Source organism: Benincasa hispida, unplaced genomic scaffold, assembly GCF_009727055.1.
Source record: "Benincasa hispida cultivar B227 unplaced genomic scaffold, ASM972705v1 Contig633, whole genome shotgun sequence".
NCBI classification, from domain to species: Eukaryota; Viridiplantae; Streptophyta; class Magnoliopsida; order Cucurbitales; family Cucurbitaceae; genus Benincasa; species Benincasa hispida.
The window spans coordinates 63,583-82,534 of record NW_024064986.1 but is presented as its reverse complement, the minus strand read 5'-3'; the positions used below and the strand labels follow the sequence as shown (position 1 = coordinate 82,534).

General features: G+C 39.7%; 1 protein-coding gene across 1 annotated transcript in view; it reads left to right on the top strand.

Annotated features, from left to right (window-relative positions):
* Positions 1-18,952, top strand: part of LOC120069855 — a 59,113-nt gene that overhangs the window by 26,592 nt on the left and 13,569 nt on the right. Inside the window, exon 4 of the mRNA XM_039021672.1 lies at positions 5,325-5,446. Within this exon, the coding sequence (XP_038877600.1) occupies positions 5,325-5,446 (122 nt within the window). The remainder of the gene's footprint in view (positions 1-5,324; positions 5,447-18,952) is intronic.

The window sequence follows — 18,952 nt, the reverse complement described above, 5'->3', positions numbered from 1 at the left end:
TTCCTTCCTGAGATTCTTTCTATAGTATGTGATCCAAGGGACTTGTTTGGTTGGGAGGATAGGTGCGTTGGTACTGACACTAACATTAAGGATGGGTTCAGGTTCAGGTAAGGCAGAAAGGCTGGGACCCCAATTGGTTTCTTCACTGGAATGCTTCCCCTGAAGAGAACCATTGGGAAAGAATGGATGATCTTTGAAGAAAGTTACATCTATAGAGACAGTATTTTCTGGAAGGAGGGTGATAACACTTGTACCCACGTTGATGTAGAGGGTACCTTACAAAAACACATTTTTGTGCCCAAGGGGTAAACTTGGTACGGTTAGGTCCGTGTGTATGGACGAACACCATACAACCAAAGACACGAAGGGGTACATCAGAAAGAAGTCTGGAGTTTGGGTAAGACTCTTTGAAGAAATCTAATGGGGTTTGGAATTTTAGGACCTGGGATGGCATGCGGTTTATTAGATGGGTTGCTGTCAAGATAACATCACCCCACAAATAAGAGGGAAGAGAGGTTGACAACATAAGAGAGCGGGCAACTTCAACCAGGTGACGGTTTTTCCGTTCGGCCACTCCATTTTGTTGGGGAGTGTACGCATAGGAACTCTGATGGACAACACCTTTGGAGATAAGGAATTCACGTAAGGTGTTACTAAGATATTCTCGACCATTATCACTCCTGAGAATAGCGATTTTAGCGTTGAACTGGGTTTCTATAGAATTGTAAAATTGTTGGAAAATTGAAGTGACTTCTGATTTATCTGTCAGAAGAAAAATCCAGGTTAGACGCGTGTGATCGTCAATAAAGGTTACAAACCAATGCTTCCCAGTTATGGTAGTGACTGGTGAAGGACCCCAGACATCGCTATGGAATAGAATAAACGGTTTAGAGGGCTTATAGGGCTGAGATGAGAAAGAAACACGAGGCTGTTTTGACTGGACACACACATCACATTGCAATTTAGAAATATTAATGTTGCGAAAAAGATGAGGAAACAAATAGTTCATATACTGGAAATTAGGATGGCCAAGACGATAATGCCACAACATATAATCAGTTTCAGAAATGGAAAAATGAGAAGAAAACAAACTAGTCCTATCACATATCCTAAAGGAAGCTTCTTCAGTAAGGAAATAGAGTCCCTTGTCATGCCGGGCAGTGCCAATCGTCATCCCCGAGGTCAGATCCTGAAAAACAACATCATCAGGTGAGAAACTAACACGACACTTCAAATCTCTTGTTAGTTTACTAATAGATAACAGATTGTAAGACACTTTTGACACATGCAACACATCTTGGAGTATTAAACCGGCAAAGGGTGACACTCGTCCTTTTCCAGCAACAGGAGCAAAGGACCCATTTGCAATTCTGATTCTTTCATTTCCAACACCAGGTTGATAAGATAAAAATTGATTATAAGAATTAATGAGGTGATCTGTGGCTCCTGAGTCTAATATCCGCGGTTTATTACCAGTTATACTCACAAGGCCAAAAGATTGAAAAGTACCTGTATGGGCGATTGCACTTACACCCACTGTAGTAGTGTTCTGAGTAGTTTCCTGGTTCTGAATCTGAGTATCTTCAATAACAGATTCACCTACAAGAGCCCGACTTGGCTGTCGTTTCTTACCATTTGGCGGTCGGCCGTGGAGTTTCCAACACTGATCTTTAGTGTGCCAGGGTTTTTTGCAATGTTCGCACATTGGGGGCGGCTTACTGTTCTGTTTATCTTGTACAGGGCCTGATGTTTTGAAAGCAGTGGAATCTGTTGGTGTTACAGGTGTACTATTTCATGGCTCTCAACCTATCTTCCTTCAGGCGAACTTTAGAACAGACTTCCATTAGGGATGGTATAGGTCTAGTCCCCAATATACGACTGCGCACTGTATCAAATTTAGAGTCGAGTCCTGCAAGAAAGTCATACACGCGATCCGTTTCTTCAGGTTGATAATGTAACACTCCTCCACAAGGACAGTTCCAAATCATCTCACGGCACAAATCCATCTCTTGCCACAACAGAGTTAGCTTGTTAAAGTAAGCAGTAACGTCCATCGTTCCCTGTTTGCATTCATGGACCTGCTTACGTAGAGTATATAAACGTGAGGCATTCTGTCTCCTGGAGTAGAGTTTCTAGGCTGCCTTCCAAATATCACGGGCTGTAGCTGCATACAATAAAGGTTTTTCAACCTGAGATTCCATACTGCCAATCAAAATTGATCTCAACAAAGAATCCTCTCCTTTCCACATTCGCTCTTGGGGGTCACCGATCCTTGGTTTTGGTATTTCACTTGTCAGATATCCAAATTTGTGACGGCCCTCAAGAGCCATTTTAATAGATTGGGACCAAGAGAAGTAATTATCACCATTCAACTTTTCCCCTATAATAATTCCAGAAGAATTGCTTATAGTTCCAGAACATAAATTTGAGGAGTAAGTAGGGAACGAAGTTACTGAGTTTTCAGGGTATGGATTTAGATCTGATTGGATCTTGGATTTCGATCCCAAGGCTTCCCCAAGAGCAGCAACCTGCTGTTGAAACATCTCATTCTGTCGTTTAATCTGCAACTACAACTGGGTAACTTGATCTTGGATTATATTTCCTTGGTCCTGGTGGTATGATGAAGACTCGTCCCCTCCAAACTCATCCATGATCGGCGAAAACTGCCCCATTCGGTTGCTCATACCCGGTTGGAAAGTACCCATATTTCTTCCATCTATCCTTTGGTGCGGTAAAGATTGGGATGAGGCTCCGATCTGAGAGGAGAAGGCCGACGGCACTCCCGAAGGACGGAAACTTGACTGATCGGCGCCGGGCATCACAGATCTGGACCAATTGGTGCTGGGTATAGCAGATTAGAGCTCAGGCATCGCGGATCTGGACCAGTCGGTGCTGGGTATAGCAAATCGGTGCTCCACGGTGTCGGTCAGCAGCGTCTAGGACTGGTCGGACGGATTTCGCGTGGCTGGTCGCTGATCGACCACATCTGCGCACGTTTGAACCGGGTAACCTCCTTCATCTGCGTGCGACTGGTTCGAATTGGTAGCGGTCGGACAGAACTCGAGTGGGTTTTTGCGGCTGTTGGTTGGGTCTTCGAAGGCGGCGGCTAGTGCGACGGGGACGGCCGGCGGTGGGTAGGGCGGCGGTGGCTGGTCTTCACGAAAGTGGGGAAGAAGGGTTTGGAAGTATCTATCAATGGCTTTTTCGATAATAGTGGTTATATTTGGGTTATTGGTTTGGGATTCTCCTGTTGGATTTTCCTCAATGGTGGCCAGGGTTTTGTCTCCATACTCTGATACCATGATGAAAAATAGAGTAGGGAAAATAAAATAGCACACCAAGAATTTACGTGGAAAACCCTAATCAGGGAGAAAAACCATGGGATAAGGGAATTATTATTAGAAAACTGATACAAAGGAATACAGTAGACCAACAACTTAAATAGAGAACTGGGAAACCCTAGGGTACAATGAAAAAGACAAAATTGCCCCTAGAGCGCAAAATCCTAATTTCAACACCACACAATTCTGGTCATCCTTGATCGGTTGTCCAAGTATGCTCACTTTATTCCCCTAAAACACCCCTTCAATGCGATTTCTGTTGCTGCTGTATTTGTTCGAGATATTGTAAGACTGCATGGATGCCCAGGAAGCATTGTTTTTGATCGCGATAAAATATTCATGAGCGTATTTTGGGAAGAACTTATGCCTTTATATGGACTGCTTTTCAGCCTATTGTGGTGGTGTTTCTGGGTTTTTTGTTTTCGATTTCCTATGTATTGCAGCTACTGTTTAAGAAGTTTTTGTTTGTTTGTTCTTAATCTCTCTTTGGTTGCTTTGTAAGGCTTCCTTTGTCTTAGTTCTTGGATTTGTTGGTTCGGATATGATGATGGCACTAAGGGGGTGTCAACCTAGTTGAGATGTCCCGGTGCGCCTCCTGATCCTTAGTTCGTAGTTCTTAGTTATTTTGCCTTTATAATTCAAGTACACGTCTTTTGTACTCTCTTTTAATGAATAATAAAGGCTTGTTTCCCTTTAAAAAAAAAACATAGTTGAGGAGGAGCACTGCCTATCACCCACAGACCGACGGTCAAACGGAGGTGGTCAATTGAGGTGTTGAGACATACTCGCATTGTTTCGCCATGGGCACACCCAAATATTGGTATAAACGGTTTCTGTGGGCAGAATTTAATTATAAGACGGCTCGTCGTTCGTCCACACAGGTCACACCATTTGAGGTGGTGTATAGACAACCCCCACCTCCTGTGTCGTATGAAAAAGGGTCTAGTGTGATGCATGAGATTGATCAATTACTCCATGAGCGAGATGTCAAGCTTCGGGATTTGAAGGCCTCCTTAATGATAGCCCAACGGCGCATGATTAAGTCAGCAAATGCTAAACATTGCGATGTGCAATGTGAAGTCAATGACTGGGTTTATCTGAAGCTTCGCCCGTACTGCCAATCGTCCATCAGTAAGCAGACTCATCGAAAGCTTGCCTTGCATTTTGTGGGTCCATTTCAAATTATTGCACGGGTTGGGCCAGTGGCGTATCGTCTTACTTTCCCTCCGGGATTCATCTCATATTTCATGTGTCCGTGTTGAGGAAGGCTGTGGGGACAAATTTTTTTCGATTTTTCCCATTCCACCGTCGGTGGCGCCCAATTTATCAGTGGCCGTTACGCCAGAAGCAGTTTTGGGTCTATGCCAATCTCCTAATGAGGACAGTGTACTGGAAGTTTTGATTCAATGGGCGAACAACCTACTTGAAGATGAAACATAAACAAGTTGACTTGATCAAGTCTCAATTCCCTGACTTCCACCTCGAGGACAAGGTGGCTCTTTGGGGCGAGTAATGATAGACCCCAGGGGTAAAAGGGTATATACGTAGGCATAAGAGAGGAAATACATGAAGTAGGTTGTTAGTATGTGGGCCGTGAAATATTGTTTGTTATGAGAAGGGCCGTTATAAATAGAGGGTGAGTATGAGAAGGGGGTATCTTTTGAATATCATTATGTAATAGGTCTCTATTGAGAAATTGGGAGAGATTGGGAAGCTTTTGAATACTTCCTCCGTCGATAAATAAAATTGAGGCTTAGGCCTACCTGGATGTTCTATTCTAAATAAATTGATAATATTGAACCGAGTTCTATGAGCATATGGTGACTACAATATGCGATCTCATGAAGATCCTTGTGAACAACTCTCTCTCTCTTTAAACATGACGTTTCCACTCTTATATTTTATTTTAATTCTTGAATGTACTCAATAGTTAATTTGACCTTATGGGCATGTGTTGAAAAAACAGTGTCTTCTTCTGTGTAGGTTGCTTACAGTCAATATACGGAATCCATACCTTCAGAGTTGAAAACTTAGTACGTGGAAAAGCTTCTCCTGTTGATGATCTGCAGGTTCAAGGGATTTCTAACCCAGGTCTCCTGAGAAAGGTTGGTTTGTATTCCTCTGTTAACTCTTTTTCAAGAATGAACAATTCAATAGTAATTTTGTAAATTGTGTCAGGATACCACTAGAAAATTGAAGGACACACGAAGAACACAAAGATAGTTATATATTGCAATATAAAGAGAAGTTACAATATACTGTAGATTTTTGAGAGGGTTGCTTCCTCCCAAAGTCCCACAATGGGAACTCTCACCAAAATGATATACACCTTCTTAGATCTCTAATTCTCCTTGTTTATAACCAAGACAACACTAGTTAATTACCCTTAAAATCCCTTACTAACATCCTACTAATATTACCTATGTACCCGTAAGGCCTTAACTAGTACTCTTGAATTACTTGGACCTTCAAAACTCACATTGTCCTTAAGGTATAGGCTGTATCATAATCATTACAAGTACTAACAAAATACCTGAACTCAAAAAAAAAAAAAACATAAACCTAAAATATAAAGAACAAACATAAGATCTTTTATTATTATTATTTTTTGAAACGGAAACAAGACTTTTTTTATTGAATTAAGGAAATGAGTCTAATGTTCTTCGTACAAGATACAAAACAAAAGGAAGCTTAACAACGAGAGAGAATACAAGAGTATAACGAACCATACCAATATTTCAACAAACCGAAACAGCTTAGATGAAAAGAGATAAATGCAAACCAAATTAAGCTAGAATAGAGTAATCAACAAATAATTTGGAAAGTGAACACCAAGGAGCTTTGACTCGAGCAATTTTATAACGCTCAAACCAAAAAAATTCTTTGGATTCTTCAAATAATCGCTTTGACTCCATTCACCCACAAAAGGTGAGGAAGAGGTTTTTTTTCTTAAAAAGGCCCCATTAAAGTCTGAATTACATTCTCCTTGAAAGCAATGCACCACATCCACTGTAAATTAAACAGAGAGAAAAACTTCTCCAAAATTTTTGGAAAATCCACACTCAAAGAATAGATGCTGACAGTCTTCCCCATTTCCAAGCACAAATGGCAAATTGACGGTATGGGAGCTATTTTTTGGAGGCACTATGAGCAATTTAGAGCTCTAAAACTCATAACTCAAATTATGATGATAATTTTTCTTGTACAACTTGAAATCCACAAAGCTTTGTACGCCTTTGAGACCATGGGGAGGAGGCAGCTGGATGCTTGAACGAAGAATAACCAGAAAACTGACCTGAAGCTTCCAATTTCCAGCTTCCTTTAACTTGATTTTCAACATCTTTTTGACCCACTAAGACTGCCAATACGTTCTGAAGATCCAGCAGCTCATCAGCCTTCAGCATACTTGGAAATAAAGTGCTCAATGAAGATGAATTTAGCTATGTGTCATTCCAGAGAGATTTATTGTGCCGCAACCAAGTTTGAAAGAAGCAAACTTTTCAGCTTGCAACCATGCTTGAGAAATAATAATCCAAGGGCTTTTGGAACTTCTACCAAAATTACGGGATGTGTGCCAGTTAAGAGAACCACTTCCATGTATGCTGTTCACCACCTTACACCAAAGTGCAACTTCTTCGTGAGTATATCTCCAACCCCACTTTGCTAACAATGATAAATTCCTGTTTTTTAAGTCACCGAAGCCCAGACCCCCGTGTTGTGATTGCTTAAACCCACTTAACCAAGTGATTGATTATGCTGCCATTTATTCCTTCCCAAAAGAAATTCCTCACAATCCCCTCAATTTCCTCAAAATACCAAGTCAGAGATTTGGCTTTTGAAGAAAACCCTCTTAGAAATGTCCCCAAGCCCTCTTGTATTCCATGAGATGATCTTCACTGTGAAAAAACTTAATCTAACTAAATTCCACAAAACTTTTGCAATCGATTTTAGGTTAAAAGGAATTTGAGAAGGAGACAAAGGAGTAAAGCTTACTTGCTTTGCTTTCAACGCTGATTTCTCAGCTGAGCTCTGAAAAAGACCATTCAATGCTTCCTCACAATGTTCTTTTGAGGATTGAGTTTCTGGCACACACTCAAAGTCCTCTTCTTTGCACCTTATAATAACTGAAGAATCATCATCGAATTCATATTGAGAAGTAGGATTTTTTTTTGGAGAAGAATAACAAGGGGTGCATCTTTTGAATTGAAATTGAAGAATTTGGATTTTTTAAAGTAGTTTGAGTAAACTCCAGGGAAGGCTTCACCAATTTAGAGGGACCAAATTATGGGAAGAAAATCCAGGGACTTGAGCCTTTACACAACTAATTTCTACTGCATCATAATTAATCTTATGTATCTTGGTGAAAATTGGGGAAGTTTTTTTTGCCTTGAATAATGATAAGGGAGTGGAGTTAGACAACCAGAAGCTTCAACTGACTCTTTCTCTTTGCAATTGAAATTGAAGGCTGATTATCATCTTCCAGTGTTAGCTTTTCCCTCTTCCTTTTTTCGAACACAACTTCCCAGTCTAATGGCTAGAGAAGAAGAATGGTGATGGACTGAAGTTGTCGGATAGGATTCCAGAGAGACTGCCTTTTTCTTACCTTTTCCCGGGGAGGAGAGAGGGGCACTGAAAGAAAGCATGTGGACAGGGAAATGTTGACTTTTCTAGCCTACAGTTATTGTGCTCCCTTCATTTAAAACAGACTTTTTACCAACAACTATCTCTTTCTCATTTAATGATTTATTGGGGAAATCATTCGAATTAAAATCTTGTGAGAGATAATTGGCAGCTTTTTCAAGTGGTGTCTTTTCGATTTTCACACCTGACATCTTTTCATCCTTCCACTGTGGATTTCGAGGCAACCTCGATTTGTGTACGCGTGTTTTCGACTTCTACAACTAATACCTCTTCAGCTTCCAAGTTGGTTTGAAAGGCATCTCAAACAGTGTCTTTTCGACTTCCACAACTAACAACTCTTTATCTTCCAAGGCCTCGTCAATTCGTGACTATGACTTTTCAATTTCCACAGCTGAGAACTCTTCAGCTTCCACGGTGGGTTTGAAGACATCAGAAATCTGTCTTTTCGATTTCCATAGATGTCATCTCTTCAGCTTCCATAGCAGATTTCATGCCAACCTCAATAACTCATCTCTTTCCATATTCATTTCATCTTTCAACACTTGTATCACTCGATCTTGATCTATTGAGTTTGAGAAATCATGCTCGATCATGTTAACAAAACTGAAATGCTTTAATTCTAGAGGGTTCCAAGAGTCTATTGCTTCAAAGTTGATGGTAATTCATTGATGCTCGGATAAATCCACAAACATCCTTTTCAACTTTGACGACAACGAAGAACAATCCAAACAATTAAGTGTCTGAGAAGGAATGCTTACCAAATCACCTAACTGTTGCTCAATTGCATCAAAGATTGAACTTTTCCAGTAAGCCAAAGGCAAGAATTTAATTCGTATCCGACCTCCATAACTTCTTACAAAATGGGTCTCAAATAAGCTCTATTCGACCAAGCATCCCCCTTCAAATGTAACTCTCCAAACAGCTTCCATCTGCCAACATTCTCACAAAGAATTGAATCATTTCCAGCTTTCAAAGGTCTTTATCCTCCATGAACGGGTTGAGTGACATTTGTGTCTGGAAAAATTCTTCCAAGGATTCCTTCACTTCCATCCAAGAATAATGAGCAACTAATGTAGTACCAATGAGGGAGTTTTATTCAAATGATCAAAATCTAGTGAATACAAGAGAGGGGTTCTCTATTTACAGAGAATTAAATGTGGGATAGAATAACTAATTTTGAATTTACTAAATTACCTAAATCGTATTACATCAGAAAATAATCGAGATACCACAAACAAGGAATTTAGGTTTAAGTTCAAAACTTTTGATTCCTCCTTCACCCAAAAGGATGCAACGCTAGTAGTGGTGTGCTTTGATTTTGAACCTCTGGAGTTTGTAACTTGTTTGAGCACTTCTTTGTAGGATCTTTTCCTTTCTAGTTCTGGATTAGATCCAACAAAAATCTTCTTTCCTTCCAAAGCCTTTGATGAAATCCGAAAACAAGTTTGCATCATTGTTGAGGAATGAGCTGAAGGACATCCAACCCTTTTTGTCATGGCTTAAAGGAATATGAAGATTTTTCCTTCCTCCTGCATCCAAGAAGCACATGCAAGAAACCAACCCTTCTCCGATTTGAATTTGGTCAAATGTAAGACCCCTTGATCCCATTTTTCATTTTTGCGAAAATATGAATGAGATGGTATATGTAGCAAGTTCTTCACTTCTCCAACCAACCAGTTGAACATGGAATCTAAAAGGGAAATATTTTGATGATGTTTGCTCAACTCTTCTAAAATGAAATCGTCTTTTTCTTTCCAAAGACAAAAATAGTAATTCTCAATATGGTAGCTTTTGACTTCCATCGTAACAAAAACTTACGAACCAGAAATCTGAAACTTGAAAGAACTCCACTGACTGGAATGACATCTATTGTATGATGGGCGAGGGGATGGCCGGAGAAAAGCGGAAAATTTTACAAAATAACCTAATAACCCAAAACTTTTCTATGACTGACCAATTCTAAAAAACTTAATTACTTGTGACCTTTTTACCATGTGAAATTTCTCAAATAACCTCGTTTGGAAACCCACTTAACGAGTGCGCCTCTTACAAAATGATTGATCCTTCACATTCCTTCCCATGCGAAGCTTTCTCTCAGTTCTTTCGATTTTCTCTCATCGTCTCTAGGTGTTTCAATCCATTTTTGGCTTCATTCCAATTCCGTCTCCACCATTCCAGTAATCTGAAAGGTATATTACTCTTGCCTGTCGTTGTTTAAATGTTTAGCCATGGAAAAAGGTGTTTAATCGTTCAGTACATGGGTTAGGGTTCGTATAGCTTTTAATACTAGATTGCATAGGTTCATATACTAGACCGCATAGATTTATATAATTGAACGTATAGCTTTTCATACCAGATCATATAGCTTTTAATACTTGATCTTATAACTTACATATAATCGATCGTATAGCTTTTAATACTAGATCGTATAGTTTTATATAATCGATTATATAGCTTTTAATACTAGATCGTATAGCTTTTAATACTCGATCTTATAGCTTATATATAATTGAGTGTATAGCCGTGTTTTGGGCAAATAAATATTTATGGTAATTATTTTTTGAAAAGGAATATTTATGGTAATTATTAGATTAACCGAATTTCTTGATGATAACTAAGAAATTTATTGAATCTCTTTGTTCACATCGATCGTTTGTAGTAAATTAAATGTGTAACAATAAGTACAATTGCACTAAATACATAAATGGTCTCCCAATGTCAGGTAAGCGACAACATAGTAGATACCACACGATATCTTAACAAAAACTACATGATCGCCCAATATTATGTAAACGATCACATAACATATACTAAACGAATCGTTTAACATCTATATGATTGCCTAATATTAGGTAAGCAATCACATATTAAATATTAAACTATCGCTTAGTATAATCTAAACAATCCGATAGTCATAGTCTAGGCGATCGCTCATATTTTGTGTACCCTAGATGGACCAGAGCCTAGTGTTATCTGAGTCTGTTTGCAAGTTTTCTTGTTATGTCTCCTAAGATTGCACCTAAAACATCTGTGGATTTGTTGTGGATCCTCCCCCATAGACGGTATTCGAACAGTCTGACGTCGACCAATGCTTGGTACCTTCCTTGGTGGTAGAATTTCGAAGTCCTCAAATTTCGATTGTCGTCTCCATTCTTGTTTATATCCAAAGGGGTAAATCGGTTTGGCATAAGCGGCAAGCACTCACTCAACAGTAAACCACTTTGCGCATAATGTTTGAACATTAATGTTTCGAAGCGCTGTCACAACTACTGCATTGGAACATGGGATCTCCATGCATGTGCATGTTTGTGAACGAAGATCAACTAAGCCTCCCAAATATCCATCGTCCACATTAATTGTATGCATGTTCACCGGAGAAACACGATATTTCTAGACATCATTCTACTTCCTTAAGAACACCCATTGCGTAATTAGATATGACACTTATGCATGCCATTCCATGTGTACGTTGGACATAGAACCAACTATGTAGCTATTCACGGATATGCTCCAATAGTTTCGTTATTGGAAGTTTTTGTGTATCTTTTAACACTCCATTGAGGCATTCTACTATATTCGTCGTCATTTTGTCATGCCTATAGTGGACTTGATAAACCCTTGCGCACCGTTGTAACCCAACTTCTTCAAGATAGGCCATCACCCTGGGATATAGTTGAAGCTTAGCCCAAGATATTTGAAACTTAGACATCCTATAAGCTTTGGCAACAAGATAGAAGTGTGAGATTATGTCCTTATTCTTGAATCTGTCCATCAAATTATTTCGAATGTGATATATACATAAGGCATGAAATGTCTCAGAGAATAAACTTGCGACAGCCTTTGCAATGGAGATGTGACGATCTGATATGATCACTAAATTCGAAATGTCTCCAATCAAAGCCTTTAATTAGTCATGAACCAAGTCCATGATGCATCATTCTCACCATCTACAATACTGAATGTGATAGGATATATGTTGTTATTGTTATCAATACACGTTGCTATTAAAAACATACCTTTGTGTCTCTCATGAAAATGGGTACCGTCAACAAACGATCACAGGGCAGATGCAGTTCAAGAATTCCTAATACACGGACCAAATGCCATGAAGACGTACATAAAGTATTGTTCGTCTTCTACTTCAACTTTAAATATCGTGCCCAGATTTGCAAGCCTTAGTACCTCACTATATGCGTTAACAAAAGCATATGATCCTTGGGCGATCCTCGTGTGAACACCAATGCATACTCTCTTGTGCGGTAAGCCCGCCTGTAGCTTATATTCACCCCATAATCTCGTTGGACATCTTCAATTATATCTCTTGGGTGGTATGTTCGACCAACTTGATCGTATTTGGACTTGATTAATTGTCTAATAACCCAACCTTTTGTTTGTCGATGATTACTCATTCTCATTTTAAGAGCACATGTATGGATGCTTAGGTACTTCGTCACTTTGAATCACTTCCTTCCATTTTTTTTTTACACGAACAGGCCACTTGCATTCCTCCACCAAACACTGTACAGTTATGAAGCTCTTTGTTAACTTTTTCACACAGTAGTCAAAGTTCTTTTTGATTGCAAGTATTGACAATTTAACCGATAAATCATGTTTTGAAAAGAAAATTTGACCAACCTTTATATCGTCATTAAGACAGCGTGAGGTATTGTGATGAGGTCGTCGTACGATGGGCCTTCCTATGGTCTGGGTATATTTACAAATGGTTGGGTTGGAATAGTGGAATGTATTTGTACTGAAGGCACTACCACTGGTGAGATGAGAATAGGTTGGGTTGGAACATGAATTTTAGTTGATGGAAATGTTTGTGGTCTTAAAGGTTGTCCATATTCGTAGCCACAAACTGTGGAGTACATCTCGATTGGATGTTGTGACCATCCCAAGTTCCATTTCTGTCGTCCCCCAAGTTACATGGCACAATGTTCTCATCTAGTGAACACATAGTGGGAATGGTTGGTATGGTTGGAATCGTCGAATTGCACTGCTGGTACATATTCTCTGTCTATTCCATTTTCTTTTGATGGCACTAATACGAACAACAATATTTGGGATGCATCATTATCTTCTAAGACAAAGCTAAGGTCACATAGACTATGTCAATTGGGGGAGCTGAGATCGATAGATTATAACAACATTTTATGTGTATATGATATCAATCATTTTCGGATCGATATTCAGTCGTTGGTGCAGAATACCGACTAATTCACTACACGTTATATCATTTATGACCTTCAACCTTTCATATGACCTCGAACATAATTGCTTCCTGACTAGTCCCATTCCCCAGCAAATCGTACACAGATGCGAAATAGCGTCTGATGGTCAAAAAATTGACATTGGATTTGAATTGCTATTAAAGTAAGCGATCGCCCAAACACTATTAAGCGATCACCCAATTGAATGTAAGTGATCGTTTAGTTGTATATATGCGATCGTTTACATGATTATAAACGATTGTGTATATACTAAACGATCACTTATATTATGTTGAGCGATCATCTATCCTTATGAAAGCGATCTTGGAAGAAAAATACTTCGTAAACACTTACATTCTCTCTGTTTTTGGTTATGACGAACGATCTTGCTCTATATCCAAAGACAATGAATTGAACGAAGATGAACACAATCGACAATGAGAATGTTGGCTTGAAACTCTGAGAGAACAATGGGAGAAGAAGTTGGAGAGTGCGACTGAAATTGAATAACTAAGAGTGATCTTCCATTACTTGCGCCATTCTTGATATCAATAACATTCAGTGTTGGTAGAATATTAGTTGAGAATAAATGCTTTAGTGGAATGTTGTTACATTGAATACATTTGTTGGTGGATTCGTTGGAGGAGGAAGAGAAGTAGGCTGCTTGAGATGTTTTAGTAAATCTGGTATTTCATATAGCAAAAAGGTTAGGTTTAGATAAGTTTTTAGAAATGGGTTAGTCATAGAAAAGTTTTTGGTTTTTGGTTTTTGGGTCATTTTGTGAAAATTTTCGAGAAAAGCTGGTGGGAAGTATGGAGGTTAACCGAAAAATGAAAAGTAATGGCCAGATGGAAGGAATTTGGTTGGACAGGAGAAGGAGTGAGGAGAGGGGAGAGAGCATTTTTACCTGAGCATCAGAATTCCCTTAGATCGTCTTTTGTTCTACGAGAGTGAGGCAAATGTTCCTCAATAAATGAGATCTTTTATTTTTTTGTAAATGCATACGCATAAACTTGCCCCAATATTCTCGAATCTTGCTCGAGCTTATCCATATTTTTGACATCATCATCATTTTTGAATCTTGCTCGGGCTTATCCATTAATCATCAGAAGTAAAAAATTTTGGGCATTAATCTTGATTCTATTGAGACACGGAGTATTGCAGATTTTTATGGTTGCAAGGTTGGTTCTTGGCCTAATTTCGGCTTTCACTAAATGGTAAATCGAAAATGCTTTCGTTTTGGACACTGATTGTTGAGAAAATCAAACAGAGAATCAAAACTTGGGCATCATCCTTTATATCAAAAGGAGGTTGACTAACTCTTTGATAGTTGGGGAATTTTTCGTCACCCACAAACCCTTATTAATCAAAGAAAATTTATAATACCAATCCTACACCTATTACTACAAAGACATAGCAATAGTGGTAAGTTTGAATCGATCTACAGGGAGGCGCGATATTTGTTTCATTAAGTCAATTTTGTAGTTATAGCAATAAATGTAGGGGGATTGCTGGATAAAAATAAAATGTGGAAGAAAAAGCAAGAAAGTAAAGATAAAACGGGTAAATGTAATTACGGATCATAAATTCTAGTCTTAGGAGTAAATTGGGTTCCTATGCAATTTCCTAGCATTGTATTATTTTGATTAACCTCATAATCGATCATGCTTTGCACAACTACTTGTTTGACTCGACCTAACGAACTTCTACAATGGTAGACAACCAGCTAAGACCAAACCATGCAAGTGGCCTGATTAATGATTAAAACCTCAAGCAAAGCTCTAATTAATCTAAATGCAATCAATCCTACAGAATCCTAAGCGATCATATAAAATCGGTTTACATTTGCATTAAGCCCTAGGTTTCTATTGTGTGATTAATTAATCGGGAAGCCCAAGCTTAATTAACCAAATTTCTTTGAACCTAATCAAATCATGCATTCTAAGATTCAAGATTAGCTTGTAAATCTTGGCATACAAGATTCAATATTTGCTACTAGATTTAAGGTAGACGATGCACGAAGACATTGTGCAAGTCTAATATCTTTAGCAACGACATACAAGGTAAAGGGCGTCAATCCAACCAAAAAACATACATTAAATAGTTTAAATGGATTCAAAGATGCATAAATATGGTATGAAATTAATACAAAAGAATCCTTGAAGATATTACATAAGTCTACTTCCAAGAACAAGAAAAGAACAACTTACCTCAATATCTTCATAGACAAAGAAAGAAGAAGAAAGATGCTCCAATCCATAATTATAACCCAAAATATTAAAATCCTAAGCAAAGATGTGAGAAAGAAAGAAAAATCGAACTGTGGGCTGTCTTCCTCATCTTTTTCTCCATCTAAAAATCCTAAAAATCGAGGGATATTTATAAAAAATCTGTCGAATGCAGTGGCACTGCTGTTGAGCGCAATTGCACTCTGGCCTTTAGTTGCCGTAGTGTTGCCTCGTGTGCAGCATTGCGCTACGCCTATTATGTGGAGTGTCGCGATGTTCTCGCCAATTCAACCATTCTGCCAATGTGCGTAGCGCAGGGCGTCGAGCAAGGGCAGCCCTGTGCTCCCTCCAGGGGCAAAATCGCAGTTTTACCCCATTTGTTGCTACTTGCTCTGTTTCGACCTAAAATGCATCCAAATTGCCCCGATGGTCTCCTTTGCTCGTTTATCAGTTAAAAACACTAAATAGAACATTAAATACCTGAGAACTAACATGATTTAGGCGAGAATAAATAGCTATTTTGGAGAGCTACCAAACCACCCCCAACCTAAACCTTGCTAGTCGGAGAAAAACACAAGCACAAAATAAACGATAGAAAAATTTGCATTCAAGTTTAACTCGGGCCTCAATTCTCAAACGTGCTACAAAACTTAAAAATGTGAAACTTCAACCTAATGAACATTTTAAAACTATTATTCCTTACGTGTATGTGTGAAACTAACTTAGGTGAACTCTAGGGACTCGAGACAACCTTATGGCATCCTCCATCCATCTTTCCCCTACTTCTTGCTCGGGCACCGGTCTTCAAACAATCAAAACTAATCAAGAAAGTAAGACTTCGACTAAGGTGCCTGAAACTCACGCACAGAAAACAAAAAGAACATTTTTTTTTTACCTAGGGGACTAACTTTCACACAACTAACCATAGGGACTCGTACTCACTTTTTCTCGCGAGCGTTCTAACTGATCATGGAGGAGGTAGCTCTTTTCACCCCATCCATGCATTCACACAACACTTTTTATTCTCTTTTTTTTTATCACTTTTTTTAATTATTATTTTTTTCTTTCTTTTTTTCTTTCTTCTCATATTTTATACATTTTTTATATCACATTTTTTTCTCTTTTTGCTCTTTATTTCCCGCAGGCGAATACTCTTTTATTTCTCATTAGTCTCATACTACATTATAGCAAGTAAGGTCATTCTCCAACCGGTAGGGCAGCCTTTCGGAGTGAAAACGAACTTATAGGCACCATAAATCCATCCTAAGTCCTAAGAGAAAAAACCTGAGGTGGCTTGTGCACAAGAAGGCAAGGAATGCTAGAAAAATTTTTAAATGGGATTCATTAAATGCTCATTCACAAAATTAAGTAGCATGCAAGCATATCCTAGGTCATTCTAATCAAACAAAAATGGAAAATTTTATGTAAAATTTCGTGCACACAAATAGGACAAATATGATGCATATATGAGTGTCAAGGGGCACAAGCAACATACAACTCACCACCCCCAACCTAAAACAATGCATTATCCCTAATGCATGCAAGCAAGCAAAGAAGGATAAAATGAAAGGGGAACAGAAGACCTTCCTTGAGTTGAAGTCCATGAGAGGCAGGTTGCTTGGGAAATGCAAGGAGAAAAAGAGAGTAATCCTACAAAAAATAAAAATTCCAATCCAAAAGAAAACATACCTAAAAGAAGTTAAGTAAAACTACTCCCAAGAAAAACTAACCTAAAAAAGAAAAGAAACAAAAAACAAAAAACTAAAAAAGTGACGGGCACAAAAAAGGTAAGGGTAGGGAAAGCTAGTGGCCATTCAAGTCCAGCGAGTCCGGCTCTTGCAGAATGTCAACTTGAAAGCCAACACTAGCGTAGTACAGACGTTGGCGTTCCTCCATGGAGTTCAACCATCTATCCATACGCCGCACAATGCGAGAGGTGTTACGCATCCCTCTCAAGCACTCCTCAGACATCCTAAGGGCACGAAGACTCAAAGACTCCTCCTTAGCCTCTTGCTCAGCCACATCCTCTGGAGGATGTTCGTTCCTACTGATCATCGCCCACAACTTCCTCCTCTCTCCTCTCCGCCTCCATGTAACCTTGAAAGGTGGAGCTGGTGGTCCTATTAATAGGATCTTTAGGGGTCATCTTCTCTTCTTGCTCCTTGATCTCAACACCGGATCGGTAGCATAGCTCTATAATCAGGCAAGGGAAGCCGAAGCTGGTGGTGGTGGCACATTGGCCTCGTTGGATTTGGGCACGAATGACCCTACCGACGTTAGTAGACCTACTTGTATAAAGACAGTAAGCAATTTTGCCCTTTCCTTGGTCACGTTAGCTAGATGGGGGACTGACATTAGTCTGGTGCAAATGAATGCGTGCCAGATTTGGTTCCAGACCAGTAGGTCCTGACCCTTGAGCTTAATGGGCATTTTGTGCGTACGCTCCCAGTTGATCCCTAGTCCACAGAGGACCTCAACAGTTAAGCCTTCCTCAAAAGGCAATGGCAGGTAATAGGAGTACTCATCGTTCCTCGTGTCGGCCAATTGGTATACGTTGTTAATGCAGGGAGAGGAAAAGGAAACTGACACCCCTTTAGCAAACAGACATCTTGGTCTTCCTGAATGTTAGAGTAGAATTCTCGTACCACTGGGGCAACCCTAGCCTCAAGTCGACTAGCCAAAATCTCCCATCCATGCCGCCCAATCTCAACTGTTATGTGGGGAAAGTAGTTGGCTCCCATGACAACTACTCTCTCGGGAATCAGGATTTTAGAGGCTACAAGTTGTTGGAAGTGCTCGTAAACACCTTGGGAGGGAAATCTATTTTGGTCATATTGTGGTCGGTTATCTGAGGTACAAGCTACGTTATTACCCCCATTTTTCTTAGGAGCCATAGGAATATAACGCTAAATACACAACTCTAGACGACCAACTTTCGACAACCGCTGCCGCCAACCTTCGATCACCGTTTTTCGACATGTCCACCAGTCAACTTCTGACGACCACTTTTCGACAACCATCGTTGCCAACTTTTGATGACCATTTTTTCGTGCGATCATCGTTGGCCAACTTCCAGTGACCATTTTTTGGTGATGGCCCCTGACCAACCTCCAACGACCATTTTCCAGCGAGTCGCCGACCAACCTCTGACCACTGTTTCCCAACGACTGCCGTCGGCCACTTCGGACCACCGTCTCCGATGACTATTTTTTGGCGACCGTTGGTGACCAACTTCAGCTGACTACTAACAATTGTCGCTGCCCAATTGTTGACGACCGTTTTTCGGTAAGCGCCATCAACCAACTTCCGGAGACTGCCGCCGACAACCTCTAGTCACTTTTTTCCGGCAACCGCTTTTTGGCAACAATTGTCGGCCAACTTTCGACGACTTTTTTTGATGACTACCATGGCCAACTTCTGGGGACCATTTTCCAGCGATACTGTTTTTCAACGACCGTCGCCGGCCAACTTCCAATGGCTGTTTTCTGGTGATCGTCGCTGGAGCCAGCCTTCGACTACCATTTCTCGG